The sequence below is a fragment of the Rhincodon typus genome, chromosome 5 (genome assembly GCF_021869965.1).
Source record: "Rhincodon typus isolate 14 chromosome 5, sRhiTyp1.1, whole genome shotgun sequence".
NCBI classification, from domain to species: domain Eukaryota; kingdom Metazoa; phylum Chordata; class Chondrichthyes; order Orectolobiformes; family Rhincodontidae; genus Rhincodon; species Rhincodon typus.
In genome coordinates this window covers 22,331,780-22,358,177 of record NC_063336.1, presented here as the reverse complement: position 1 = coordinate 22,358,177, position 26,398 = coordinate 22,331,780, and the positions used below count along the sequence as shown (strand labels likewise).

General features: G+C 41.0%; 1 protein-coding gene across 1 annotated transcript; it reads right to left on the bottom strand.

Annotated features, from left to right (window-relative positions):
• On the bottom strand, positions 1-26,144 carry snx3 (sorting nexin 3). The gene is made up of 4 exons (XM_020528077.2): positions 25,825-26,144; positions 6,733-6,828; positions 2,910-3,034; positions 1-864 (listed from the first exon to the last, which is right to left on the bottom strand). Exons 1-4 carry the CDS (start codon positions 25,984-25,986, stop codon positions 750-752), a joined length of 498 nt encoding a protein of 165 aa, XP_020383666.1. The 5' UTR covers positions 25,987-26,144; the 3' UTR covers positions 1-749.
• Between the last annotated feature and the right edge of the window lie 254 nt (positions 26,145-26,398).

Below are 26,398 nucleotides of genomic sequence, written 5' to 3'. Positions count from 1 at the left end.
TTAGTGAACATTTCAGACTTTATTTCAAAAAATATTCCAACTTCACAGGACGAGTTAGTGTTGGCTAACTGAAGTGAACTGAGACTGTTATCAGGAAGATTTTTGTACAAATAAAAAAAAAAACTTATTCAGGGAACAAATTTGATGGAAGTTATGTAATTACAGCAGCCATATGTATACAAACAATATATAGGTATGGATTTTTAAACCCACCAGGGAAGAGAGGCAAGTTAGACAAAATTAATATTGTAATTCAGCCTGAAGGAACATTCCAGAAGCTGGAATTTCAAGTCCAGCTTGGGCTCAGTCTTTTACTGTCTATATAGTTTCTAAAGCAGACAGCTTGCCAAATGTATAATGTTCAGCTAGATTAATTTACAAAGCACATGCATTATAAAAAATATTCTCAACTGATGAAGCATCAGATAAAATAGAAATGCTATACTCATACCAGATACATCTGACAGCAATTTCTGCCAAGTGTAACATCCGAGAACAAAGAACAAAATCCATCAGCAATTTCCTTTACTCAATTTAAGGCTTCAGAATGAATCAAGCAAAGTGTTATACAAAGCCAAATTACAGTAGCTTGCTCTAATCCAGAGTGTAGATCTTTCTTGTTTGTGATCTGCACAGGAGTTCTGCTTTCAGAAACATCAAGTAGTAGAAAGATGTACTGAGGATTAACCAAAGCCAATTTCAATTGGTATGGAACAATTATTTGGACAAAAATCAGTGTTTTAGTCCATTCACACTGTTTGTGCATGTTTCACTTTTGCAGGTGTGTAGTTCTTGTCTATGACTTCTTCTTGCAGGAACATATGAAGACATCGTTCATTCTGTGCCAAAGGATGCCCAGCAACTCTGAAATACATAAACAGTGCTGATTAAAAAAGGGAGACCTTGGATTATCAATTGCCTCAGTGAACAATTCTGAAACCTACTGAAAATACTTAAAAAAAATCAAGACAACAGCTAGAAATTGGACTACTCAATTGATATTCTATGTTTAGTTCAAAGCAAAATTGTCACATTCACACTAAATCAGGTTGCCCTCATGAGAAACAACTGGTGGTTGTTTAATTTGAGGATCACCACCATGCCTCAGATGAGGGAGGTTTAATGGTAACCTTAGTGTGGAAATTGAGCTGAGGCTGCTGACATCATACTGCATTGCTAGCCAGCTACCTAACCAACTGAGCTAACCCCTTACTTCAAAGCAAATGGAAACTTGAATGAAAATACTACTTTGCTCCTCCTTTTGAACCCAGGCATGGTTTCTCTTGTATAGATTCCTTTCAGTTGTCGTCAGCAACTAGTGCTGTTGAGTCCATATTAGATTTAAACGAATCTTTAATCTGAAGTAACATTCATAGCAGGTCAGATGCAATATATTGCCCCACCCCAGTCATGTGGAATATCAATATTTAACTGTAAAGACCAGACAGGTGTCTTCAGATCCTAGTGGCTGCAAGACTGCTGCATTCTGGCATCTTGGCATAAGCATGGGTGACAGCAAGTTGCAATTTATCACAAATTCAATTTGAAGTCCACATTTTTTGTAATTAACCCCATTAAGCACACAAATGTACCAAAAGGCCCTTTGTACTGTAGACCTGACTGGAACTCACCGGAACAGGCTTATGACCTAGAATAGACGATGCTGAAGTTTGGCTGGGACTGTCTTTCATCAGATTAAATACAAATTTGTACTCATGCCTTACTTGGCTACTTTACCAAATTCTTAGATTAAAAAGGCTGTCAGACAATCATGCATAAAACTCAGCTTTAGGAAACATTTCAATACCTAGTCTAAGGTTATAGTGAAATTCCTCTACCATAATTTAATAAATAGATTGTTATTTATAGGTCAGGATCCACCAACATGCAATTAGGCAGAATAGTGTTAGCTTTCCAGCCTGTGGGTGGTTTGCAGTGCCTGGAATTTAGATGAATTTACAAGTGGTCAAGTTGACTGTTCCACTGCCAGGGGATTTAGATCAAGAGTTGAGGCAAATTACTCACTGCAGGATTCCTGTGACTGCAGTGTAGCCATTTATTTGGCAAGATTAGCCCAGTTCAGTTTCTGGTTAATGGCAACACCTAGGACACATGCTGGATGGGGGATTCAGTGATTGTCAGTGGCATTACTATGGGGCAGTGGTTACAAAGCCTTGATACTCAAGGCTGGCATTTGACTAATTGAATCAGCTTAAGACTAAAATCTGAGATACAGGGGGATCTCTGGAGGTGGCCAAAGTGGACCACTTGATACTTCTAGTTAAAGACTTGTTCATACTTCAGCCTTATCTTAGCCCAATTTTGCCAAATGACATGTCTGCAAATGAGGAGCAAGTCCATGTAAAACAAACTGAAACAGCCAAGTCCAATTCTAAAAATGTTTTATTTCCCATTCTTATTTAGTAATGGCTCACATATGGGAATTAACATACTTTCAATATTCAAATCCATGGCTATGCCACATTTACACATGAAACAGATGGCAACAGCAAATAATTGCAGGTATAACTTTTTATTGTTCACTTTAAATGAAGACCACCTTAGACCAAAAATAAGTACGTGAGTGGGAAAAGAAGTACAAGACTTCAAAATGGAACACAATTTTAAAGGCAATTTACATAAATTATGCATGGAAAACAAGGCCCCTTTGTGCTCTTAGCCTCATACTGGAATCATTTTGAAAGTAATCATTATAAAAAATTATCCTGCATGAGTAAAATACTGCATATCAATGCTTTTTCATTAACTTCAGAAAATTTCTGGACTGCTGCTTCCCATCATTATAATACCAATTAAGACAAAAATTGGAGTAACTGAAGTTCAACATTTTCTTTTGACATATCTATGCAACACAAAAGCAGCAAAAGTCAGAGGAAAGCTGTACTCACTTGTTAATGAACTGTTCAAGTCCTTGTCTTCTTTCTTCTATAAAGCTATCATCGAAAATGCCATCATCCCCCCTAAATGGGAGCTGCCGAAATAGTGCTTTTCCAGGTAATGGTGGCACCACAACCTAAGGAAAAACAGCTTCAACACTCAAAGCAGGAGTAATGAATTGTGTATCCAGGCTATTTATCTTGCAGAGCAAGATTTTGTAGCGTCATGTTCCCTAAAAAGGAGCATTTCTACTTCAGGAATAATTGCTTACTGCCCAACCTTACCTCAAGGGATTGAGCAGAAGTAGTAAAAGAATCACCATATTTACTTGAACTCTGAATACTTAAATGTTTTAGATTTAAGAATTATGCTATACAAATTGAAGTGATATGAACAAGCTAAAAAACTTGACAAAGCTAAAGTGTCATCCCAAATACCAAGTTACATGAATTGCTAGAAAATTTGAACTGTGTAATATTTCACTGGATAATTATCCTCCAAACTAGAGGCAAAAACACTTTTGGAAGCACTTAGTAATTTCATAATGATTTCAGGCACTGTTCTAATAAGACTGCACACTACTCCTGGCATCCTAGCTAGGAGTGATCCTCATACTCAAGGCTTTGTACTATAATACTACACCTTGGAACAGCACTGATTGTTTAATGTTAATAAACTATGGTCAATGCCTTTAAGTCAACCAAAAATCCTGCCCACCTGGCATAATGGGACATGAAACAGACTGGAATAAAAGCTGACTAAAAATTTCCACAAATGTTGTGGTAGCTGCCTTTTTAAACTGCAAGTTAGGGGAATAACTAGAAGAACATTAAAAAATCAACTGGTTCATCCAACCTAAAAGAAAAGTAGTTAGGTTTGATTTATAGTGGAAGTTGAATGGCCTAAGCAGACTAGGAAGTCTAAGTGCTAACAAAAACCAAAAGAACTGCAGATGCTGTAAACAAGAACAAAAATGAAGTTGCTGGCAAAACTCACGTCTGGCAGCATCTGTGAAGAGAAAAGAAATCAGTTTGATGTTCCAGGTCTGGTGACCCTGGTTGAGGGTCACTAGACCCAAAACGTTAACTGATTCTTTCCTCTTCAAGATGCTGCCAGACGTGAGTTTTACTAGCAGGTTTGTTTTTCTATGTGTTAACTATGTAGAAAAGCCACAAGAACCTAAAACAATGAGACAAAACCATTTCAGTGTATCATTCTGCTACTTCTAATTACACTTCCTGCAGTTAACTGATTATATAGTCACAAGGGAATGTAAACAATCTACATGTACAGCTGAGAGATGAAGTTAATTTAACTAGCCCAATTTTGGGACAAGATAACCTTCAAAAGGAAGTAATTTCATTTGAGGCACTGATTCCATAAAAGCTAAAAAGATATCTTAAATAGCATATTGTTTGCCAATTGCTCTCATTCTATGAATTGCAACAAAAGGTTTGTGGGCTGATAGTAGGGAGTGAGGTGCTTTCATGAACCACTAATTCATCTGGTGCTGTTAGTCCACATGTGAAGGAAACAGAAGAAGTTCAATCAACAGACTGAAGGAGCAATGATGGATTTCCAAGTCAGAGTTGCTTGCAGCTTGGAGGGAAAGATTGACAGGTAGCATGGGACATATTCCAATTACATTTGACATGCCAACCACAACACAAGCTTAAGAGTCAGCAAGTACTCCAGAATTCCAAGCCTCTGACCAGAAGTTTAACTTAACCAGCCAAACAAATATGGACTACAGGGCAGATGAATGGTTACCTTTGAAATCAGCAATGGAACCACCACAAATGGATCATGGGAAAAGATTTCTTGGAGGTTATTGCCTGGTACCTGTAATGAGTGCTATTTGCACATGATTCCCACAGTGAATGTTGGCTAAGTCCTGCTGCTTATGGGCAGGGATCAAGTTAGGAATGGTACTGAATGCTGCAAAGAAATACTGACTTCTGACAGAGGGAAGGTCATTAAAAGACATCTTGAGCAATTGCTATGAGACTTTTAAAAGGTGACTGGAGCAATGATTAATCAGATTTCACATCTGCTTTGTACAGGAGATACACCTTGGCAATTCTGTCAAGTAGATGCCAATGTTATAGCTGTGGGTAATGAAATGCAAGTCTCCATCCAGCAGCTAGGATGAGAAGCCCAAGCACATGGGCAGCATGGAGGCAGTGGTTAGCAATGCTAACACAGTGCCAGGGACCCAGGTTCAAGTCTAGCCTTGGGTGACTGTATGGAGTTTGCACATTCTCCGTGTCTGTGGGTTTCCTCTGGGTGCTCTGGTTTCTTCCCACAGTCCAAAGATGTGCAGGTTAGGTTGATTGGCCATGCTAAATTGCCTGTAGTGTTCAGGGATGTGTAGATCAGGTGGGTTATGGGGGGGGGATGGGTCTGGGTGGGATGCTTAGGTTCAGTGTGGACTTGTTGGGCCAAAGGGCCTGTTTCCATACCATAGGGATTCTATTCTAACATGGGTGTATCCAGTGCCTCAACCATTTTAGTCAATTTGATTTTCAGTGTTAAAAAGACTGACATCTGATTGGAGACATCAGGAGCCACAGATACCTAATACTATTTTTGGCTCAAGACAGTTAACACTTCAGCCTTATTCTGCACTGATCAGTACTAGACATCCATAACTAGGGATGGACACATCTCAACTAATCAGAATGTGGTTCAGCAGAATAGCCCTCAACCATTTATAGATTCGACAAGAAAGCCAAGAGTTGAAAAAAGTGATAAGCAGGAATGTGGAAGGGGAAGCCACAATCTGATGAACCATGGTTTAAATGCTGGAGAAGACAGGGCAACTAGCCTGTGTTCAGTTTCTACTTTAACTTAATGCAGTAGAACTAGACTTTGAGCCAATTGTTGAGCAATTACTTTTTCTACAGTATGCCACTTCCACTATTTATACACAATCTTATGTAGCAGCTTCCAGGTTGACATCTGCTTTTTGGTTACATGGATCTTCTGCTGCCATACCCAACATTCACTTATTTTTTGTAGCAGGGACAGGATCTTAGACAGTTGCATACAATTCTGATGGCCAAGGCTATAATGCCAGTTGAGCTACTCAGTCTGTAACTAGCAACAGATTTGAAGAGATTTCTGCTAAACCTGAAAATCCTAACTGCAACCAGGTAATATAAATAAGAGCCATGGGATAACTTTACTTTTGTTACTTGTAGGAGCACCCAATTGTTTTTCATCATTCCAAACCATGGGGTAGTGATGCAGATCATAGTATTGACTTGCAGTTCTGAAAGTTACTACTGTGCAGAGATCTTTGCAGTCTACACAGAAGCAAAAATTAGATGGAATGCTGCTTTTCAACCTTAAAGTGTTAGTTTAGCTTCTTTTCTTGATATTGTAGGCACAGAACTTCCATCAAGTGCTTTAGTTAAGCAATTCATGTATATTAAAGGAATGTAAAGTTTGGTCAATTAACAGATTTGACCTTATTAATAGGAAAAAAGGTGTCTCCAACTCTGGACCAGGAGGCTCAGGTTCACATCCCACCTGCAGAGGTGTCATGACATGTCCAAACAGGTTGATCAAGTAACTTAGCTGACAAAACCACCCTCACCTCTAGTTGGGATATTGGAAACAAATGCAGCTTAAATTTAAAGCTGTTTTGTATACCACAAAATGTGTTAGACAGGTGTAAAGGTGTGGGGCAGAAGAGGAATAAACCAAACCAGTACACTTCAAAGCTTTAATGCACTGAGGCACTGAACTCTTACTTAGGCATTAATGCACACTGTTGCCTCAAGTGTGCTGAAGAGCCTATCAGAAGTTAAAATAAATTTGAAGTTATACCTTGCTTTCCCTTTCAAGTTCATTTCTCAGCCATTCAAAATCACTGTATCTTCTTCTGACAGATGATTCCTTCAGCTTGAATATTGGAAGATTAGTCTGAAAAATAGGATCCACAGTGCAAAGTGCTTTAAGCAACTTAAATTTGTTATGCAAGACACTTCAGGGACATTAAACTGCATACATTGCAAAATAGTCAGTGGTATCCAAGGTGCACATAGTTGCCTTTAAACAGTTGAAGGTAGCTTCAAACAAAGTCAGGAGAGCTACCCTACTTTACAGCTTTCCTTCTGTTTTAACTACACAGATGTTTCAAGCTCAAGTCAAGCCTACCAGCCTAGGAATTGATCTGGAACTTCTATTGCACTTCTTCCAAAGATCTTTGCCTAGCTAAGAAATAACACCAAACCTTCAATACTCCAGATAAAAGTCAGAGCCTTGCAGAGATTGCTGCAGCAAACCATCTTCACTCATTCTCAAATTCCCTACAAATGAAAGCAATCATACTATTTGCCTTCCTAGTTGCTTGCTGCACTTCCAGAGTGGAAAAAACATTCTGCCTCCCCTCCACCATAGAAGTGAAAGCCTGGATCTATTCATTCTGCCAAATTGCAGTTTAAATGTATTGTAAACTCCTCAAATCCTCCTTGCACGACCAAGTTTTATATCAAATTTGGAAGTATTACAATTGCTTCTCAAATCATTTAGATTAAACAAATGTACATCTAGCACTGATCTTAGTAGTATAAACTCCAGTCTGGAAGACCTGAAAAAAATCAGTTCAATTATGGCTTCATAACTGAGTCACAGACTTGAAACATTTACCAGTCCTGTTATCATATCTTTTACATTAAGCTCAAACATTCTCCTCTAAAAACTGTAGTATCCCAGCCTCCCTCCTCTGGTTGGAAGGGGGATGAGTCAGCCTGACTTCTGTATCCTTGCAGTCTCCTCCCCCTGCTCCACCCCAAATGTAAATAGCACCAACTTGTTGGTAGTCCAAGATGATAACTGCAAGGTCAATAGATAAAGTTCCTTAAAGAAAAGGTCAGTCAGGATTAGATTGCTAAACAGGGGATGAGGCAAGAGAAAAAAATTCTAGATGGAATCAAATCTGCCCTAGGTTAACCTGAATTGATGAGCAATTTGGTTAAAGTGCCAAGTACAATAGAAATTCTAAAACCAGTACATCAGCTCCAACAGCTAACTCTTGGAACTTGGACAGTAAGGACTGCAAAATGCTGGAAGCTAGAGAGTCCAATTTACATTCTTGAGCAGATATACTATATTGCACATCTGTTACAACCAACTTAGTCATGTATGTAAAATGATGTTGCAAAGTTGATATAATTGTGTGGACAAGACAGTCTGTTGGAATTTGTTTGTAACATTGGAGTGGGGGTGGAAAGTAGTGTGTGAAGATTAATGCTTGGAGATAAAAGGTCTGCAGGCAGTAGATGCAGAGTCCTTAAAATTGAAATACCGTATCAGAAGGCTATACTGTTAACAGGCAAAGCAGCAGTTTTGAGGACAACAGGTTTTCAAATTTAGCCAATTTAAACCAGGCCCTAGATACCAAAGCCCAATTGAATTTAAACTGGAGTTTTACAACTTCCAATCAATCCTGTTCTAAGAAAAAAATTAATAGGTCAAGGTGGTTATAAAGAGGGCATTTGAAAAATTGGAGAGAATGAACTGTCATTTGAAGAGAAACTCATTGGCCTTAAAATCTAAGCTGAGTAAGCACCATCTAAAATAAAGATACTACAGCACCCTTAGCTAATATTCCTGACAAAATTCAGAGAAACGCATTCCTGGATGGAAAAGTGGAAAGGCAAAGAACAATTTGGAAGACTTATCCTGGCTATAATGGAGACTAAATTTTAATATTTCCCACCCTTACTTTGGTTTAAGTAAGTGGAACTTTTATTGGAACAACTTACCATTAGATGGTTTTATTTGGGGAATAGTTGAGGGAATTGTTCAGCTCAGTAGTAGTTGTTAATTTGTTCATTGTTAGAGTTAGATAAATAATTCAACTTGCTTATAAAAAGTGAGCATCAGGAATTTCATTTAACCATCCCCTTTGTAACAAGTGGTATAACTCAGCTGAAGTAATAAACATGAACATCTCAAAATCCCATTAGTAAAGACTAAAGAAAATACATGATATACTGAGTTTAGATTAGAACACCCTCCAAATAGCTGAAGCCATTTTATATTCAAAATATTCCTACATGAAGGAAAGGGGATAGAAAAATACAAACAGTAGCCAAGTGGGGCAAGATGCTGTAGAAAGTAATACCCAGTTGGTCTTACTAGGAAGAGGAACTGTCCAAAACTGGACTTTCTCCACTTGTAAATAGATCCTACACCAGCCCATGATAGAACTGAAAAACATTAAGCCCCCACTTTCACTGTTTAAGGGGAAGAATTAAACCTGCTGTTTGTGGTCAAAAACCATCAAGGTTACATTGCATTTCTGACCATGTGTTCAGTCATTAAGACCATCCAGATAACCTAATTTTGCTCCTGCTTCAGCTGATGAGCTGCTAAATTCTTACTCCATACATCTGCTATGTCTAGACACTCCTGGGAAGGACTGCACATCTATCCTTCAATAGCCATCCAGCATTCCACAGCATGTTAACTAACTTGTGCCATGGCACTTCATCTGCACTCCCCTAATCTGGCCTCAAGTACCCCCAATTTATATTGATTCAATGGAGGGAGTGCTTTGATTTGCAATGCATGCCAATTCTGCAACTGGCAGCACAAATCTTCTGTCATTGTCCTCCCTCCCAGTGTCTCCCAAGCAAAGAAGTTTCAGGCAATGTATCCACTCTGCTTGATGTTTAGACTCCTTTGAGCAAAATGGAAATTTGCTTGCCTTTTGTTGAACTTTTTCCAGTTGGTTCACATTAAAGAGGTGAAACACTGTAGGGATAAAATCTGATGTGACACTTGTGGTCAATGACTTGTTCTAAAACTGAATGGTACAACTACATGTTTATAGATCAAGTCTTTGATTAGGGACAGGTTGCAATTATGGCTGAGAATTATTCCCAATGCTTTGAATTACAAGAATGCAGAGCCAAGCATGACTTAAATCTGACATCTTCAGTTTGTGGTTTTACTGAAATTAAAGTGCCCAAGATGGGGTTTGGTCTAATGTATTGAATTTCTATTGATACAGAAACATTTATGTAATTTTTGTATTCCACCAGTGACACTTGCCAATTTGCCAAGTACTCTTTAGGTCAAGTTGTTTTAAATATTGTATTTCACAATTTTTTTTTTTCCTAAGTCACTTGTGTAAGTCTTCAGGCTTATCAAAAGGCTGCAGACCCTTGCTCAAGCTGAAATTCTCCCATAGATTCCTCCTAAGTTGACTTCATCCAACTTTGCCATGACCTTCTCTTGACATATTGGGTGCAATCACCCTCTGAAGCACAATGTGGGGTGTCTTTCATCCAAGAAAGAAAAGATCAGGAGTTGATTTAAATACAAACCAAGTCTGATTATTAATCATTGAACTTCCACTTTCAGTGGTTACAAGTAATATGCTCATTTGATCCACACAAAGCTGGTCCAACACTTCAGGCTCAAAGCCAGAGGGAAAAAACAAGTTTAAATTCATTCAGCAGCCTGAAAGTTCTGATCAGAAGGGTCCTGCTACATTCATTGGTGTAGACAGTGGCTTTCTTGAAGTAGTAATTGGTCCTATTTAAAGGCAGCAAGCAGTTAATTTGCACCAATTGCTTTGGATTAAAGTTATCCAATTTCACCCACGATTTTTCTTAACCCAAACTTGCCCTTCCTCACCCTAAACCATTGGTTCTTTAAACAAAACCTTGACAATGCTGATTTTTTTTGCATAAAAGAGAACTGATTTTAAATACCCACTCTCAAATTACAAAGAGATTAGCTTCTCTTTCACTTGGTGTAAAGATCAACTTATCCAAAAAAGCCTACCAAGAGAGTTTAACTTGTGGGCACGGAAGTCTATAATAAAAAAGTTAATCCCTGCAACAGATTATGGTTACAGGTACAATGTTTGACTGGAAAGGATAATCCATATTAATTTGCCTTAAATTTCCTTTTTGAACTTCTGACACCTCTCACTCATGCCTGTCTGTGGGTGAAAAGTAAAAAGGCTGACGACATCTAGTCTATTGTAGGAGTGCAATAGCTTTACTTATGCTTTAGTTTTATGGCACTAATCTTTGGTTGACTTAGCTTTTATTTAAAAATACCATTAAAATTTAATATTCAGGGGCCCCAACTGCCTGCAGGATAGTTGCTCAAAGCAGACAGGATGACTTAGGTTCAATCCTACCAAGTAGTGAATGGAACTATAGTCAGTCAGTACAGCAATAAAAAGTGTTGCTACGAGTGGCCTTTACACTTTGTCAAAAGGCAAACAAATTTCCATTTTGCTCAAAAAGGAGTCTAAACATCAAGCAGAATGGATACATTGCCTGAAACTTCATTTGCTTGGGACACACTGGGAGGGAGGACAATGACAGAAGATTTAAGCATGGAGTCTTGAAATCTCTTGTAGCTTCCCTACAGTGCTCAGGTTAATTGAAATGGAGATGAGCTGGTCAAGGTTTTACCTTCAAGGTGGCAAGTGATGTTCCTTCCTTTTCTTTGAATAGATCAACTGAAAAATTGAAGGTAAATGACTCAGATTGGAAGGCAAAACAAATGCACAACTTGGAGGTCTTTTTGATAAATCAAAAAGTTTGTTGTAAATTGGACCATTAAAAAAGGATCAATTTTAGAGAAAGTGGCCAAGTGGCTAAAGTTTCAAAAGCTCTAACTCCCTAAGCAGTATACCACAAAATGTTAGACCGAGGATAGCAGAGTTTCTCTAGTTTGAAAATTTTCAAATTGTCATGTTTGATGGTCAGGTGACACTTCAACCATTATTTTAACTAGATGCAAATCAATCAAGTGATGGTGTTGCCACTAGAAATAAAATTAGGTAATTGGGTGAAAAAAAGAGTCTTGCAGGGCAAGCAGCACAATTGGGTTAAAAAAGCAGCTCATCCACCATTCAAGTAATCTATTTTTAAAAATCTCAGGCTGGGTAGCCAGAGATTAAAAGGCTCTGCAATGACCTACAATTAGACTAAGAGGTACCTGCAGAGTGACTGAATTAGATCTTAGGCTAGTTAAAGCACTGGCAGCAAGTCTATGTTCTTTCAATTAGCACAACATGGTTGCAATAGTGGATTCTCAGATCCTGAGTAGGCAAAGGCTTGACACTTAGTTCTAGAAGAGGAGCTATTCAAGCTAAAAATCAACTGAAGAAAATGGGGGAATTAAAGATGCTTACAGCTGGGAGGTGCAAGTAAGCAATCTAGTATTAATGTACTGATCATGAAGCTATTGCTAAAAAGTTCTAGTTTCACTGAAGGTGATCTGCCCTCCTCATCTGGCCTGTGACTCTAGGACCAGAAGACTCAGCTGCACTCTTAGTACAGTTAGAGCAATGGTTCACTTATCCTTTAAGTGACAGGAACTGCTGTGGGTCTGGTCACTGTTGCCATCCCTACCTGGTTTCACCTATGTGCTTACTCAGCTGCCCTCTGGACAATAAACATTGGCCACACCAGCAATGCTCTAATGAAAAAAGTAGCCACTTAAAAATAGACCTGCCTGGGCATATCCTGGATAAAGCACAACAAATCCAATCTGGCCACTTACTGCCCTAGTCTACTCAAAATAAAGTGAACTAAATGGGAAGTTTCAGTATTATCAGTCAGTACTTGTTCAGCAATAGCTTGCCAATTCCAGTTTGGGGTCCACCAGGGCCACTCAGACCCTGACCTCATTACAGCCTTGGTTCAAGTAAGCAATCGACACAAGAACTGACTTCCAGGAGAGATCAATGAGAAGCCTAGCATCAAGGAGTCCTAGCAAAACAGAGGCAAACTCTCTGCTAGTAGGGTAATGGAACACAAGATGTTTGCAGTTGGTCAGTCATCTTAAGCCCCTCAGCTAGTATCCTAGGCCCAACAATCTTCAGCTGGTTCAGTGGACCTTCCCCACATGAAGTGGGAGTGTGCAGATGACTGCAGTGTTCAGTAACATTTGCAACTTAAGATACTGAAGCAGTCCATGTTCAAGTGCAACAGGATCTGGACATTACCCAGGCTTGGGCTGGCAAGTAGCAACAAACACTTGTCACATAATGCCAGGCAGTGACCATCACTAATAAGAAAATCTAATCACAAACCTTTGGAATTCAGTGATGGTAACACTATTGAATGTCACCACTAGCAGCCTGGGGATTACTTTTGAACAGAAAAAAGACTAGGCTCAACATAAAGTGGTTTCAAAAGCAGGTCAGAGGCTAGTAATACTGAGGCAAGTAATTCTCCATTGGACTCCAAACCATGGGCACCTTGGATGGAAGGCTTCCTGCTTCTCTGGAGAGGTACAGATCAAAAATGTCACAATAAACTGATAATACAATAAAGCAACCTGCTTGACTGGTATCACGCCCATCTCCACTGTTGGCAGAGATGGGGTGGCATGGTTTCTGGGAATGCAAGATGTTGAAGTGGCAGAGTAGCAGGGAAGGTCATGTTTGCAGACAGAAAAGTAATTTTGCAAAGTGGTTGCCCTGACTGCACTTTGGGGCCTCAATGTAGAGCAGCTTAATTCTGCAATCCTCTGCAGTCAAAGTGAATCCATTTATACCCCTTTATAGTAAGCCCAGTACATGTAGAAAGACATTTGCATCCAGTAAGTTATTAATCCATGCTGCTGACATGAAGCAGTAAGCTACTGCACTGCAGGCAGTTTGCTTACACTAACTGAAGTCACTGATTGTAAAGACTACACTGCCTGCTTTCAAGCAAGTTCTCAGTGTACCTAACAATTGTTACAGCACAGGTTCAATTTGATATCTACCCAACTGAAAGACTGTTAGAACAGACATGCAAGTCAAGTTAGTCTCCCTAGCCCTGTATTCAAGACAGTGCTCAATGACCCTCAAATTGCTCTAATTTTTCTTAGGACTAGATGGTTTTAGCATAGGCAATTTATTAATTCAATTGCTTTAGCAATGTTAACAGCAAGGGAATCTAACATCCATTATTTAAACCCCAACTGCTTGAAATCTAGCCCCCAGACAATGGAGTTAAGTCAAGAGTGATATGCAAGTGGCCAATTGACTTAAGCAGTCTCCACAATCTGTGGATATGGGATTTTATCTTGCTTTCTTTCTGGAAAAAAAGTCAATACAAACACACCCAGTAGGCTTTAAGGAATATTCCCTTAATTCAGAACTTTCAATAAGTATTAAGTTCTGAATTTAAATAAAGTCAATAGGATAACCAGACAGATGTGTACCTTCAGTGTGCACAATCCTGAAACTGTGCAGCGTAAACTTGTTTTCTCCAACTCTCATCCCCATGGCACCAACCAGAGTCCCTGGTGACATTCACAAATCTGCATTTGAGCATAATGCCTTTCTGGAATCAGACCAGTAGTATTTTGAACAATCTACAATTACACTTCAGACTTGGCTTCAGTTCTTGTTGAAAACCCCATGCTGCTGCTCAGTCCAAAGATCACCTTCAGCTCAGCACTTTTTGTGTGTTTGGAGCTAAGAGTCAATGACCTGCTACAACAGGTGATTGGGCAAGTGCAAGAGCACAGTTATTCCATTTCAACATCACACTGTTCAGTAACTGGATTAAGATATTGGTTTGATATGGTTAGTGTCTAACAGTCTTCATAAAAACCTGAATTTAACTAATTACAGAATTTTGCCACATTCTATATGGTGCAAACCTGAACACTTCATTTCTAATGTTAAACAGTGGCAACAATCAGGTTTAACAAAACCTGTTCTGCAGTGAAAGTTCAGCCAACATTTATTCAGTCTGAATGATAAAATATTCTGGGCAGCTTTTGGTCCAGCATCTTGGTATACAGGTCATTAGATACACAGTTGCCATTGATCTTAAAAATGATTCTTCGTGAGCTGTCAAGGGGAAGTCTTCTGGAAGCTTTTCAAACCAGAACTCCTGAACCACAAACCCAGGCATGTATCAAGACATTTTAGTCATTGTCTAATGATTTCTATTAGATGTACAAACAAAGGCCCTTCAGCCCATCAAGTCCACAAAATCCCACCCATTTCACTATCCCATTTTTCAGCACTTTGCTTCAACCTTGAATGTTATGATATATTAAAGTGCTCATCCACTTAGGAGATTGTTTCCTGCCTCAACTACCCTCCCAGGCACTCTATTCCAGATTTTCACCACTTTCTGCATGAACAAAATTCATCAAGCCTCCAGAAACCTACTGCCCTTAACCTTGGTTATACCCCTCATTTGTGAGCCTTGAACTAAAGATCTAACTATTTTTCCACCTTGCCCAAGCCCCCATGATCAGACTTCTGCTCCAAAAGAAAAACAAAAAAGATAGTCTGAGTTTATCTAGTTCTTTAGCTAAAGTGCTCCAACCCAGCAAATACCCCAGTGAATCCCTGTGCGGCAATCAAAACTGTACACTACTGGAGCTGTTGTCTAACCAAAGTTTGTTCATCACCAGAACAGATGTACAAAAGTGCCCTGTATGCTGCCTTAACCACCACGTCACAGAAGTCTAAAAATCCCTGAAGCTACCAGCACATGTGAAAGCAGACAGGATTCTTTCCTTGTGCCAGGGCAAGTTTTGCTTATTCACAGGGACACTGGCTGGTCAACATTTGCTGTCCCTACTTGCCCAGAAGATGGGGAGCTACCACCTTGAACCACTGCAGTCCACATGCCATTAGGCTGACCCACAATGCCCTTCAAGGGAATTCCAGGATTTTGACCTAGCAAAGGAATGGCAATATTTCCAAGTCAGAATGGTGAGTGGCTTGGAAGGGAGTTTGCAGGTGGTGTTCCTGGGTTTTGTTGCATTTGTCCTTCTAGCTTGAAGTGGTCATGGGTTTGAAGCGTGCAAATTTGTGCTAAAAGATGAAGGGCAGACCACTGCTACTGAGTGCTAGGGTGGACAGAGTGGATATGGTGCCAGTTAAGTAGGCTCTGCCCTAAATGTGTATTTGTGCTGTTGGTGATGAACCCATCCAAGCAAGTCATCACTACTCCATCATACTTAGATGTGTGCCTTGCCCATGGTGGTGAGTTACATGCCACATTATTGCTAGCTTCTGACCTGCTAATGATGCCAGTCTGGTCAGTGGAGTTAAGTTAATGGAAAGTGTAGCACATGTTGAGTAGGGGGATGTAGTAATGGAGACTACATTGAAGGGGGTATGCCAAGATTCTTATTGGAGATAGTCATTGCCTGGTATGTGGGGCAAATGTTACTTACTGGTCAGCTCAATCCTGGACGTTGTCCAGATCTTTTTGCATTTGAACACAGACTGCTTCAAATTTGAAGTCATGAATGGTGCTGAATATTGTGCAGTGAACATCCTCAATTCTAACTTTGGGGAAGGTCACTGAAGCAGTTGAAGATGGTTAGGACACTACCCTTAGGAACTCCTGCAGAGATGCCCTGGAACCAAGATACTGACCAACCACCACCATGCATCTTAGGCCAGATAAGACTGCAAAGAGTTTGCACCCCCCACTCCCCAACTTCAGGAATTCAGCTCATTTATCTGTCTTTAAACCAAGGCTGTGAAGAGGTCTGGAACAGTGGCCCTGGTAGAATCCAAACTCAGGTCTGCTTGACTGCACTGTTGAGGATATCTTCAATCCTTTTCTGATAGAGGGGGTAGACCGATGGGCAGTAATTAGCCAGATTGGACCTGCCCTGCTTTGTGTACTGGACATGGCTGGGTAATTTTCCACATTGTCAGGTAGTACAGTTATAAACTAGCATCTAAGAGCTTGGCTATGGAAATAGCAAGTTCTGGAGCACTAGTCTTCAGTATTATTACTGGAATGTTGTCAGGTATTCAATATCCAGTGCCTCCAGGTATTTCTTAATGTCATCTAGAAAACAGTGACAAGGAAGTCTTGTTCCAACTTTGTGGAAACATTAGGCCACAGATATTGGTAGGACATTGCAGTATCTCTCATGCATAGCAGACTAACCAGGATGTTGCCTGGGATAGGAAGTCTGAGATGACTGCATGGACTGATTTTCTCCTCCCAAGAAAAAGCTACAGTATCTAATTGAGGTATGTGAAATGAGGCCGAGATACGATAGTGATAATCTGTTCCCCATGGCAGATGTCTAAAACAGACCATAGATTGAGCACTAAGTACTTAGAGGAAAAGTTTCCACCTGGAGGGTGGTAGAAATATACCATGTGCTGTTTGAGGGTGAGGAGAGTCATACTCAAGATTAAGTACTCACCCAGATGCTACTTAAAGTGCCAGGACATTGGAGGCAACAGAGGAAGGGCAGATAAATGAGCTAATAGTTTGGTGTTCACTGGATGGCATAGACAGACAGTCAGACCCTGTAGCCCATGTCTGTGTCCCTACCTCATGCAAGAGTCACTTGTTTTAACTGTCTCATTTCTCCCTACATCCAAGTGGAACCATATTACTTCTCCATTCTTAGCACCTATGGCCAGAGTGCTGTTAGAAACTTTGATCAGAGCCAGTTTTCCTGCCTTATCTCCTATGGCAGCCTGCAGGTAGAACTCACCCAGCACCAGAGATTTCTGAAGGATCTGACCCAAAACATCAACTTTCCTACTCCTCTGATGCTGCCTGGTCTGCTGTGTTCCTCCAGCTGCACACTTCCGGCTGCAGCATTGTCAAATCTTACTATCTCCACACTGGAGATCTGTCTGCTTTTAAGCCTAGCAAAGCTGAATACCTCAACATGTTAACCTGCTCAGCCCCCATTTCCAAATTCTGGATCTACATATTCAGTGATAACAGATTTTCAGTGCGTGGTACACATCCTAATGGGTCCTACTTTTTCCTTGGTTCTTTCCTTTTATACTTGCAACCCAATTTTAAACTGCCTGCATTTCATCATACAAAATTTGCTTAATTGCAAGACTTTCTCCACAGTTCATGCTCCACTCAGACCTGATTTGGTTCTGTTTTGGCTAAAAGCTGTCTTTCTGGTAAGTGCAAGCATTTGTGGTTTTCCAAACACAAGCAGCTTTATAATCTAACAAAAAGAACATTCATAACTTGTCCACAAAAAGATGACTAGGGCAAAATCTAGTCTGGTCAATTAGCTGCCCCTTAAGTGGCATTTAAAAAAGGTGTCCAAGTAATCAACAGTAAGCTAGCTGTTTCCAAGTTTGGTTTCCACTTTGGCCACATGACCCATGAACTCACTGTAGCTGTGGCAGGAAGGCAGTGTGCCAAATTCAATGGGTAAATAAGTGCACTTCAAGTGCCAGTCAACATCTGACAGTAACAAAGGAACCCCGGCAAAATTGGATCAGAATCAGAGGTAGAGGCAAACACTCCAGTGCTATAGAACAGAGTCATAACTGTTACAAATGAAGAACGGCCTCCACTACCACAGCCAATCTGTCCCAGGACATGACAATATTCCTCAGCCTCTTCACTGAACTTCCTGCTAAGGAGGATGTACACCTTTATGATTTTCAGCACCATGAATCCCCTTATGAAGTAGTCTACATGCAGCAAGATTTGTACAGCATTCAAGAGTGATGAAATATCCCTATTGCTTGGAAAGTGCAGTTCTAACAGAAATAACTTCACTCCAAGAAGAAAGTAGCCCACTTGATTGCTAAAAATGGATAGGGTGCTAATGTTTCATTCCACTGTTCTTGCAGTGGAAGAAAATACGTTATTACCAACTCTCACCTTGCAAGCCCAACACCCAGGAGGTGGGCAATCAATGCAAGTTCCCCTCCAAGCAAACCTCATTTACTTATACAGGAAGAGCCAGAGACAACTTGCACGCTGGAAATAGTCACCAAGGGTAACAATAACCAGGTTCATGATTTTGACAGATTGGTTAGGACTCTGGGAAATAGCTTCAAAATAGGATTGCAGCATTTTAAACACATCCATGGAACCCAGATTCCAGTTTTCTTCAGGTTACTCAATGCCACACGGAATCCAGCCTTGATGTCAAGGCTGTCACATCCACCTCATCTAGAATTCTGCTCTTTTGTCCATGTTTGAACCAAGGCTGTATTGGAGGTATGGGGCAGAGTGGCCTGGCAGAGCCCAAACTGGGCATCATTGAACAACTGGTGCCTCAATACTGTTGATGACACCTTCTATCACTTTACTGATGAGATTAGAGTACACTGAGCAGTAATTGGCTGGCTTGGATTTGTCCTGCTTTGTGTGCAGGACATAGCTGAGCAGTTTTTCCTCATTGTCAGATAGATGTCAGTGTTGTAACTGTACTGGAGCAGCTTGGCTAGGGGAATGGCAAGTACTAGAACACAAATATTCACTACTAATGCCGAATGTTGGCAGAGCCCATAGCCTTTGCAGCAGTATCTCCAACTGTATCACATGGGGAGAGAATCAAATTGGTTCAAAGCTGGTAGCTAATGCTGGGGACCACTGGAGGAGGCTGAGATGGATCATCCACTTGGCACTTCCAGCTGAAGATTGCTTGAAAGCTTCAGACCTGTTTTTTCCCCTCTGATGTGCTCGACCCTATCATTGAGGGGGGATTTTTTGGAGCCACCTCCTCCACCGAATGCTTAATTGCCCACCACCATTCACAACTGGATGTGGCAGGATTGCAGAGCTTAGATCTGATCTGTTGGTTGGGGGATCACTTGTTGCTTATGCTGTTTAGCAAAAAGGCAGACCTGTTTGGTGGCTTCAAGTTGACACCTCATCTTCAGGTATGCCTGGTGCTGCTCCTGGCATGCCCTCCTGCACTCTGAACCACAGAGGATCCCATGGCTTGATGGTAATGGTTGAATGGGGAATGCTAGGCCATGAGATTACAGATTGCACTGGACTTCAAATTTGCTATAAATGGCGTACAGCACCTCATGGATGAGAAGTCTGGAGGTACTACATCTGCTTTAAGTTTGTCCTATTTTAGTGATATTGTACATGGGTGAACTGGAGGGAAATGCTCAATGAAAGCAGGACTTTTGCCAAGGACTGGGTGTTGGTCACTTACCAATACTGTCATTGTCAGAATCCTCTGTAATTGAGAGATTAACAATGAGGTCATGTTCTTTCCTTTTGTTGGTTCCCTCACCAGCTACTAGACTGGGTCTGCAGCAGTTAGGCCCTTTAGGGCTTGATCAGTAGTCCTGCTGCCAAGCTATTGTGGGGGAAAACATTGAAATCCCCTAGTCTGCGTACACTGTGCCCTTGCCATCCAGTGCTTCAACATGGAGTACGATGCCTCAGCTGAAGGAAGACAGCACATGGTAATCAGCAGGGATGTTTCCTCACTATGTTTAAGCAGAAGCCACAAGACTTCATGGGGTCCAGAGTCAGTGTTGACTCCCAGGGCAACTCCCTCCTGACTGTATACCACAGCCACCACCTCTGCTGTCAATCCAGCCAGTGGGACAGGATATATCTAGGGATTGAATCATACCTTAATGTTCTAGATACAGAGTGTATGACTGTCAGGCTGTTGCTTGATTAGTCTGAGAATTTTCCCAATTTTGACACTAACCCCCAGATGTTAAGGAGGACATTGCAGGGTTGACAGGACTGTTGCTGTATTCTCTTTTCCGAGGATCCAGATGACACTAGTGATCTGTCCTAGTTAATTTGAGCCTTTAACAATTGGTACTATTAAATGGCTTGCTAGGCCATTTCGAAGGGCAATTGAGTCAACCACATTGTGACTGGAGTCACATGTAGGCCAGATCAAGTGAAGATGGCAGATTTCCTTCTGGAAGAAGTTTGTGAACCAGATGTATTTCCCTGACAATGTGTCAATTGTCAACAGTAGATTCTTGATTCTAGGCTTTTTATTGAATTCAAAATTCCACCATCTGCCATGGGATTCAAACCTGGGTTCCCAGAACATTAGCTGGGCTTCTGGATTACTAGTGTAGTAGTAATACCACTAGACCATTAGGACAGTACAAAGTGAATACTGGAAGTATTAACAACTTTACTTAGCAATTAATGATTGCTGCTACACAAAAAGCCAGTAGACAAGGGTTTAAGCTAAAGACTCCATATTTCAGTTATGACAGTTATTTCAGTTTGCAGATTGGAAATTGTTACATTGAATTGCCAGTTAATGTTGCCTGGACAGCAGTCCAAGATTTTGCATGTTCCCAATGTCTTAACTATTCTTTGACTGCAAGCTCATTTCAAGAGGTGATGGATCCATCAAAATGGAAGAAAGTGAAGTGAATTTTCTTGAATGCTGAAACTGGATCCCAGTCAACTTGTCTGCAGCCCAAAGATGGTTAAAAAATTTGAATTGCCTTACACTCCATATGCCAACATTGAGATGGTGCCTACATTTCTAGGCAACTCACTGACCTCAGGGGAAGATCAATAAAACCAACTCCATTAGGACAGCATCTGCACAGTTAAGTGCAAACAAACTTTCACATAACCACTTGACAATGGAACCCTGACTGAAATCCCCAAATATGCATTTAGACTTATGAAAAAACATTGGAGACAGCAAGTCAGGTAGCTTCTGTGGGAGAGAAAGCAAGTTAAAATTTTGAATCCAGTGACTTCAGAATACATAATACCAGACCTGCTAAGCACCCCCTGCAATTAGATTTCCAGCTTCTACAGTAATTTGCTTTTAAGAATATCTTGGCTATAAAACTTTTCCTTGGGTCCCTAGACAGGTGGAGGGATGTGCGGAAAGAAAAACAGCTTGGGTATTAAGGGAAGAGAACCTGGGGCATGTTTGTCTTTGTCATTCAACTTCCATTCTGACTGCCATCTGCTGCTTGTGACCAGAGGTGCATGTACAGATCTTAATTTCAATTACCACAAACTCAGGAACAGAAGTTGGCCATCTGCATTTTAAGATTGCCTCAACACAGGAAGCATCAGTACTATTGAAATTTTGCCTGAGGCATACAGTCACCACAACCTGTTTATCACAATTTGCTGGACACAGTTAACTTGCTTGAGCAAGTGCTACTGAAGTGTACACAAAACATTTGATTTTTTGCAATTGACCTAGTCTAGAACAAGTTTTACTTACACATAATCAGACTTATCAATTCACTGAGCTGCTACTTTTTTCTAAGTCTTTAGTCAGATGACTAGTTGGTGTCAAGAGTTTGAGGGAGGGATCAATCACACAACCTAATTTCCAGCAAGTTATGCACAGCTACCATAAACAGGCAGTGAACTCTTACTGAGAGTAGCCAGTGTTTGACTTCTAAACACAGCCACCACCTTGATGCCAGAATCGATTCAACTAGCAAATGCATGGTACAATTTAACTTGGGCACAGTATTGCAATAACAGTTCTGTCACAATGGAAATTCTGCCTACTTCTACAGCAGATTTCAAACCATGTTCACTGCCAGGATGCAACTACATCGTTGCAGTCACCTGCCCAATTCATCAACTGTGGTTGAAAATTTTCAGAGCACTCAATTCAAGAAAAACAACTGCTGGATTTCATGACTGCAATAAAATTGTTCTTTGCACAAGTAGGCTAAGATTAAATTTTCAATGTCAGCCACTTAATAGTTTTATGATGAGCAGAAGTGTGCAGTTGAGACTTGAGCACACTGTACTGCCAAATTCCAAACAAGTTTTCCCACTTCAATTTTTAAAACTGATTGGACAGAAGGGAACCATCTTTCAAGTTGAAATTTCATCCAATGCTCTGCAGTTAAATTGACATTTGAGTCTGACCAAGATTTATTGCTTTGAGATATTATGTTGACATTCACTCCATGACCTGAAAACAGACAGCCATAGATACAGTAAAAGCAATGGCCCTGAATCTAGCTCTAGTATTAAGATTTGTCACCTAGGATGGTCATGCCCCCAGCCAGATGTTCCAGTCAAGTCACTGCAATATCTGCCTGACAATAAGGAAAATTTCAGTGTTCAGAAAAGGTTCTCAACCCAGAGCAAAAGCATTTGACCTAGAGCCTTCTGAAGTGGAGGTGACCACAATCTTTTCCACATCTGCCTTCAGATCCTCAGGAAGCAAGTTTTTCACCACCTCTAACTCCAGTGAAATTGAGCCCAGCCATTCCTTGCATGGATACAGCAACAGACTGAAGAGTAGAAATACCCCATTGCTACCTTCCAAAACAAGTGGTGCTAATGAACCTCATTTTGTGGACTGCAGACAATTACCACTGCCTATTATCAACAAAGGCTAGGTTCAGTAGACAGTTAAGACAGAGCCATGTTTCAGAAAGTACACTTAATATGATTGCACAAAGTTTGAAAAATTAGCAAGCTTATCAAGTAAAAACAGCATAAAGAAAAGTTGTGATTAAGTGAAAGATGACAGCACTAAGTAAGCCTACAAGTTTCCACAAATGGGCAAACAGATATTGGAACTACACCCATGACCAATTTACTTGCAGGGACCAAGTGTTAGCAAATGGAAGTTGCTGGCAAAACTCAGCCTTTTGGAGCATCTATGGGAATAGAGCACAGGTCATGCTTCAAGTCCAGTGACTCAACTGTTAGTAGCTAAGAGATGCAGTATTTATGCTGAAGATATTTGAGGGGAAGGGTGGAGTCAGCACAGCAAAGAGAAGGGGAGAAACAAGATAATAGATGGAGACCAGAAAGATGTGAAAGGGGTAAAGAGGTTATGGATTGCAGGCCAGGACAGAACAGCTGGAGATAAAAAGGCAAGAGGTAGGAGAAAATGGGTTACAGTGCCAAAAAGCAACACGTCTAACAGGTCCAGCTGTTGTGGGGTGGATTTTAAACAAGATTGGATCAGGATCTAAAGATAGGACTCAGTGTTGAGTCTGATAAAAGACTCGGACCCCCAAGCAGAAATGACCTGTTCTTTAATCTTGTGCCAAGAACATTGCAGCATGCCTGTGATAGAGATATTCTTACAGGAACACCGAAGTGGCAGGCAACTGGAAAAATCAGGGTCATTTATGAATTGCAGTGAATGGCAAAGCAATCACCCAGTCGGCATTGTCTCTGCAGTGTAGAGACCACCATGTTCAATCTAGTCTACTATTTGCTGTTCACCAAGCACAGGTAAATCACCACTCTGATCAGAGCAGAATTTTCAGCATTTGTTAGTTTAGCAGACTTTATATGTTGTGTCTTGAACAAAGAATAAACAGTTATTGCTGATCAGATCCAAAATGCTGATCTACCCTCAGTGAAGGTCAATGTTGTCATTGACGCACACATTCTATCATCAAAAAAGGAGACTAGACAACATTTAGCCCCTCATTTATACCCTCAACTAAATACTAAAATTGCAATAGAAAAGTTACTGGTTCCAAGGATTTGGAACCTTGAGACTGCCCCAATGTTCAATTGGATCATGGCTGGTCCACTCACCATGAATTCACTACAGGCTCCTCAATCCCAAACTCAAGTAACAAACTGCACAACACTTAACATACATGTAGCAAATAATCTAGCCAAGCCCTCATTTAAAGTACTGCACACACTAGAGTACGAGGGGATACAAAAATTGACCCCTTATTTTTGGCAAAAAAACTTTCCACATCAAATTTAAAAGTCAACCCTGGTTCTCCATGGATAGATCAACAGTTGAGAGTCATGATTTTCAGCCCCTCAAAAGTAGTACCCATGTAATTGTCAGTGCCTTAAATTTAACCTAAAAAAGTAGTCTAAAAATTTTCCTTTTACACAAGTAAATACAGTAATACAGCTTCACATGCAGAAAACTGGTTAAATTCTAATTTAAGCAGTCTAAAAAGATAGTACCTATTAGTAGTACACAACTAATTATTTAACTCCTGGAACTATTTATTAGGCCAATCTCAAACCAGTCTTGCCCAACAGATTTACTATCACGTAACCATGGTTGGTTTTTCCCCTTCCTAGAAACCCTGAGGGATACATGTTTAAAAAATGAATTTTAAAAACATCTGCTATTGTTCCTCTAGTCTTGTCTGATAAACTCCATCCTTACACAAGCCAGCTCTGCTCTTACCAGCAGAGCTTTAAATAAGGGAATTGTAGTTGTTTGACCCAAGTTTCTCAAACTGAATACCAAATCCTACTGTGTTTCAGTTACTCTCGAGGGGATTTTACATTTATTTTACTGAATAAGTATTGAACCTGCCTCATTACACATCAGCAGATTCCAAATATATTGAACTCTGCTTCACAGCGCTTGAAGATTTGACTACCCCAATCGAGGATTATTAAATCTCCGTTTTGACATACCCTCATTATCCCCCGATTTCTGTCCCACCACAGCTACAATTTAAGGAGTTTTATGGACTAGTCCGACCAACATCTCCTTCCTTTAACTTACCTCCACCTTTACAGACAGTGAATCTTCCGATCCAAACGCATTCCTTGCTATTCTTTTATTGCCGACGTGCAGCAAGAGTAGACTACTCTGATTAAACAAGAGCACACCAACACCCCACCTTGACCAGATGCCAGACGAACCAGTGTTCAGTTTGCTTATTCAGTTATTAAGCTGAAAGACGCGCAATTAAACATGATCGGCATGCGAGCAGTTAGCTCACTTTTAAAAAGTGACAAACCACGGAGCTCAGATTAGTACCTAAATTCATTTCAAATTGTCACTTCCTCTTTTCGAGATTGATTTTGGGGGGGGGGGGGGGGGTGGTAAACAGTAAAACGCATAGCTCGAGTGCCGACAGCGCAGGCAACAAGTCTGGCCGCTCAGCCAACATCGGGACACTCGAGATTTAACGAAGCCCCTTAAAGACAGTGGTGATGAGCTAGGCCGCCGTGGGGAAATACAACTGGACACCCCAGACTCGGGGAAAAAGGGAGAGGGGGAAGTCCACACTCACCACCTCCTCCTCCTCGGCCTTATAGACGCGACAGCCCCATCCACTACTACACCCCTAGCAGCCACAGGCCCATCGATGCCACCGACACCCGACCATCTGAACAGCTCGGTGCAACAAGGCGGAGGGAAGGTTGACATTGCCGCGCAGTAACGGGGCCCAAACCACCACCACACCCACCCGTCCCCAGCGTTCCTTTTCCCCCTCTGCCCCCTCACCTTGATCCGGACTTCGTAGGTGGTGTAACGCTGCCTGCCGACCCCTATCGTCTGCGGAGTGCCCACGTCGATCTCCAGGAAGTTGCTAGGTGGCCCGTAGGCATCATTCAGGTTCTGGGGCTTGGTGAGCAGCCGCCGGGTGTCAGGTACAGCCTCCGCCATCTTCCTTCTTGCCTCCTGTCGGCGCCCCTGACCTTCCCTGTTATCACCGACCAGCTGACGGCGTGGCGCACGCCGTATCCTGGGAGTTGTAGTTCCGCCGTCCAGGGAGATCTCCGGGGCTGGGCGAGGGTAGGGACTACAGTTCCCAGGACGCTGCGCTGTCGGCCGCTCCACCCAAACCAGGTGATTGACATTAAAGTTCCAATTTCAGACCAATGTAGGAGGCAACGAGAACAGCTAATGAAAGAAGTCTTTTATGTCTGTGCATGAAGTTTGTGTGTTAAGGTCTATCTGTTTTGTATTTGCATAAACAATGCAAATTAAAAACGTACGCCTTAACTCACAATTTTGAAAAACGTACATGTGAGAAGAAAATGTGTGATTTGATTGCAATTTATGTAAACTTTGCCGA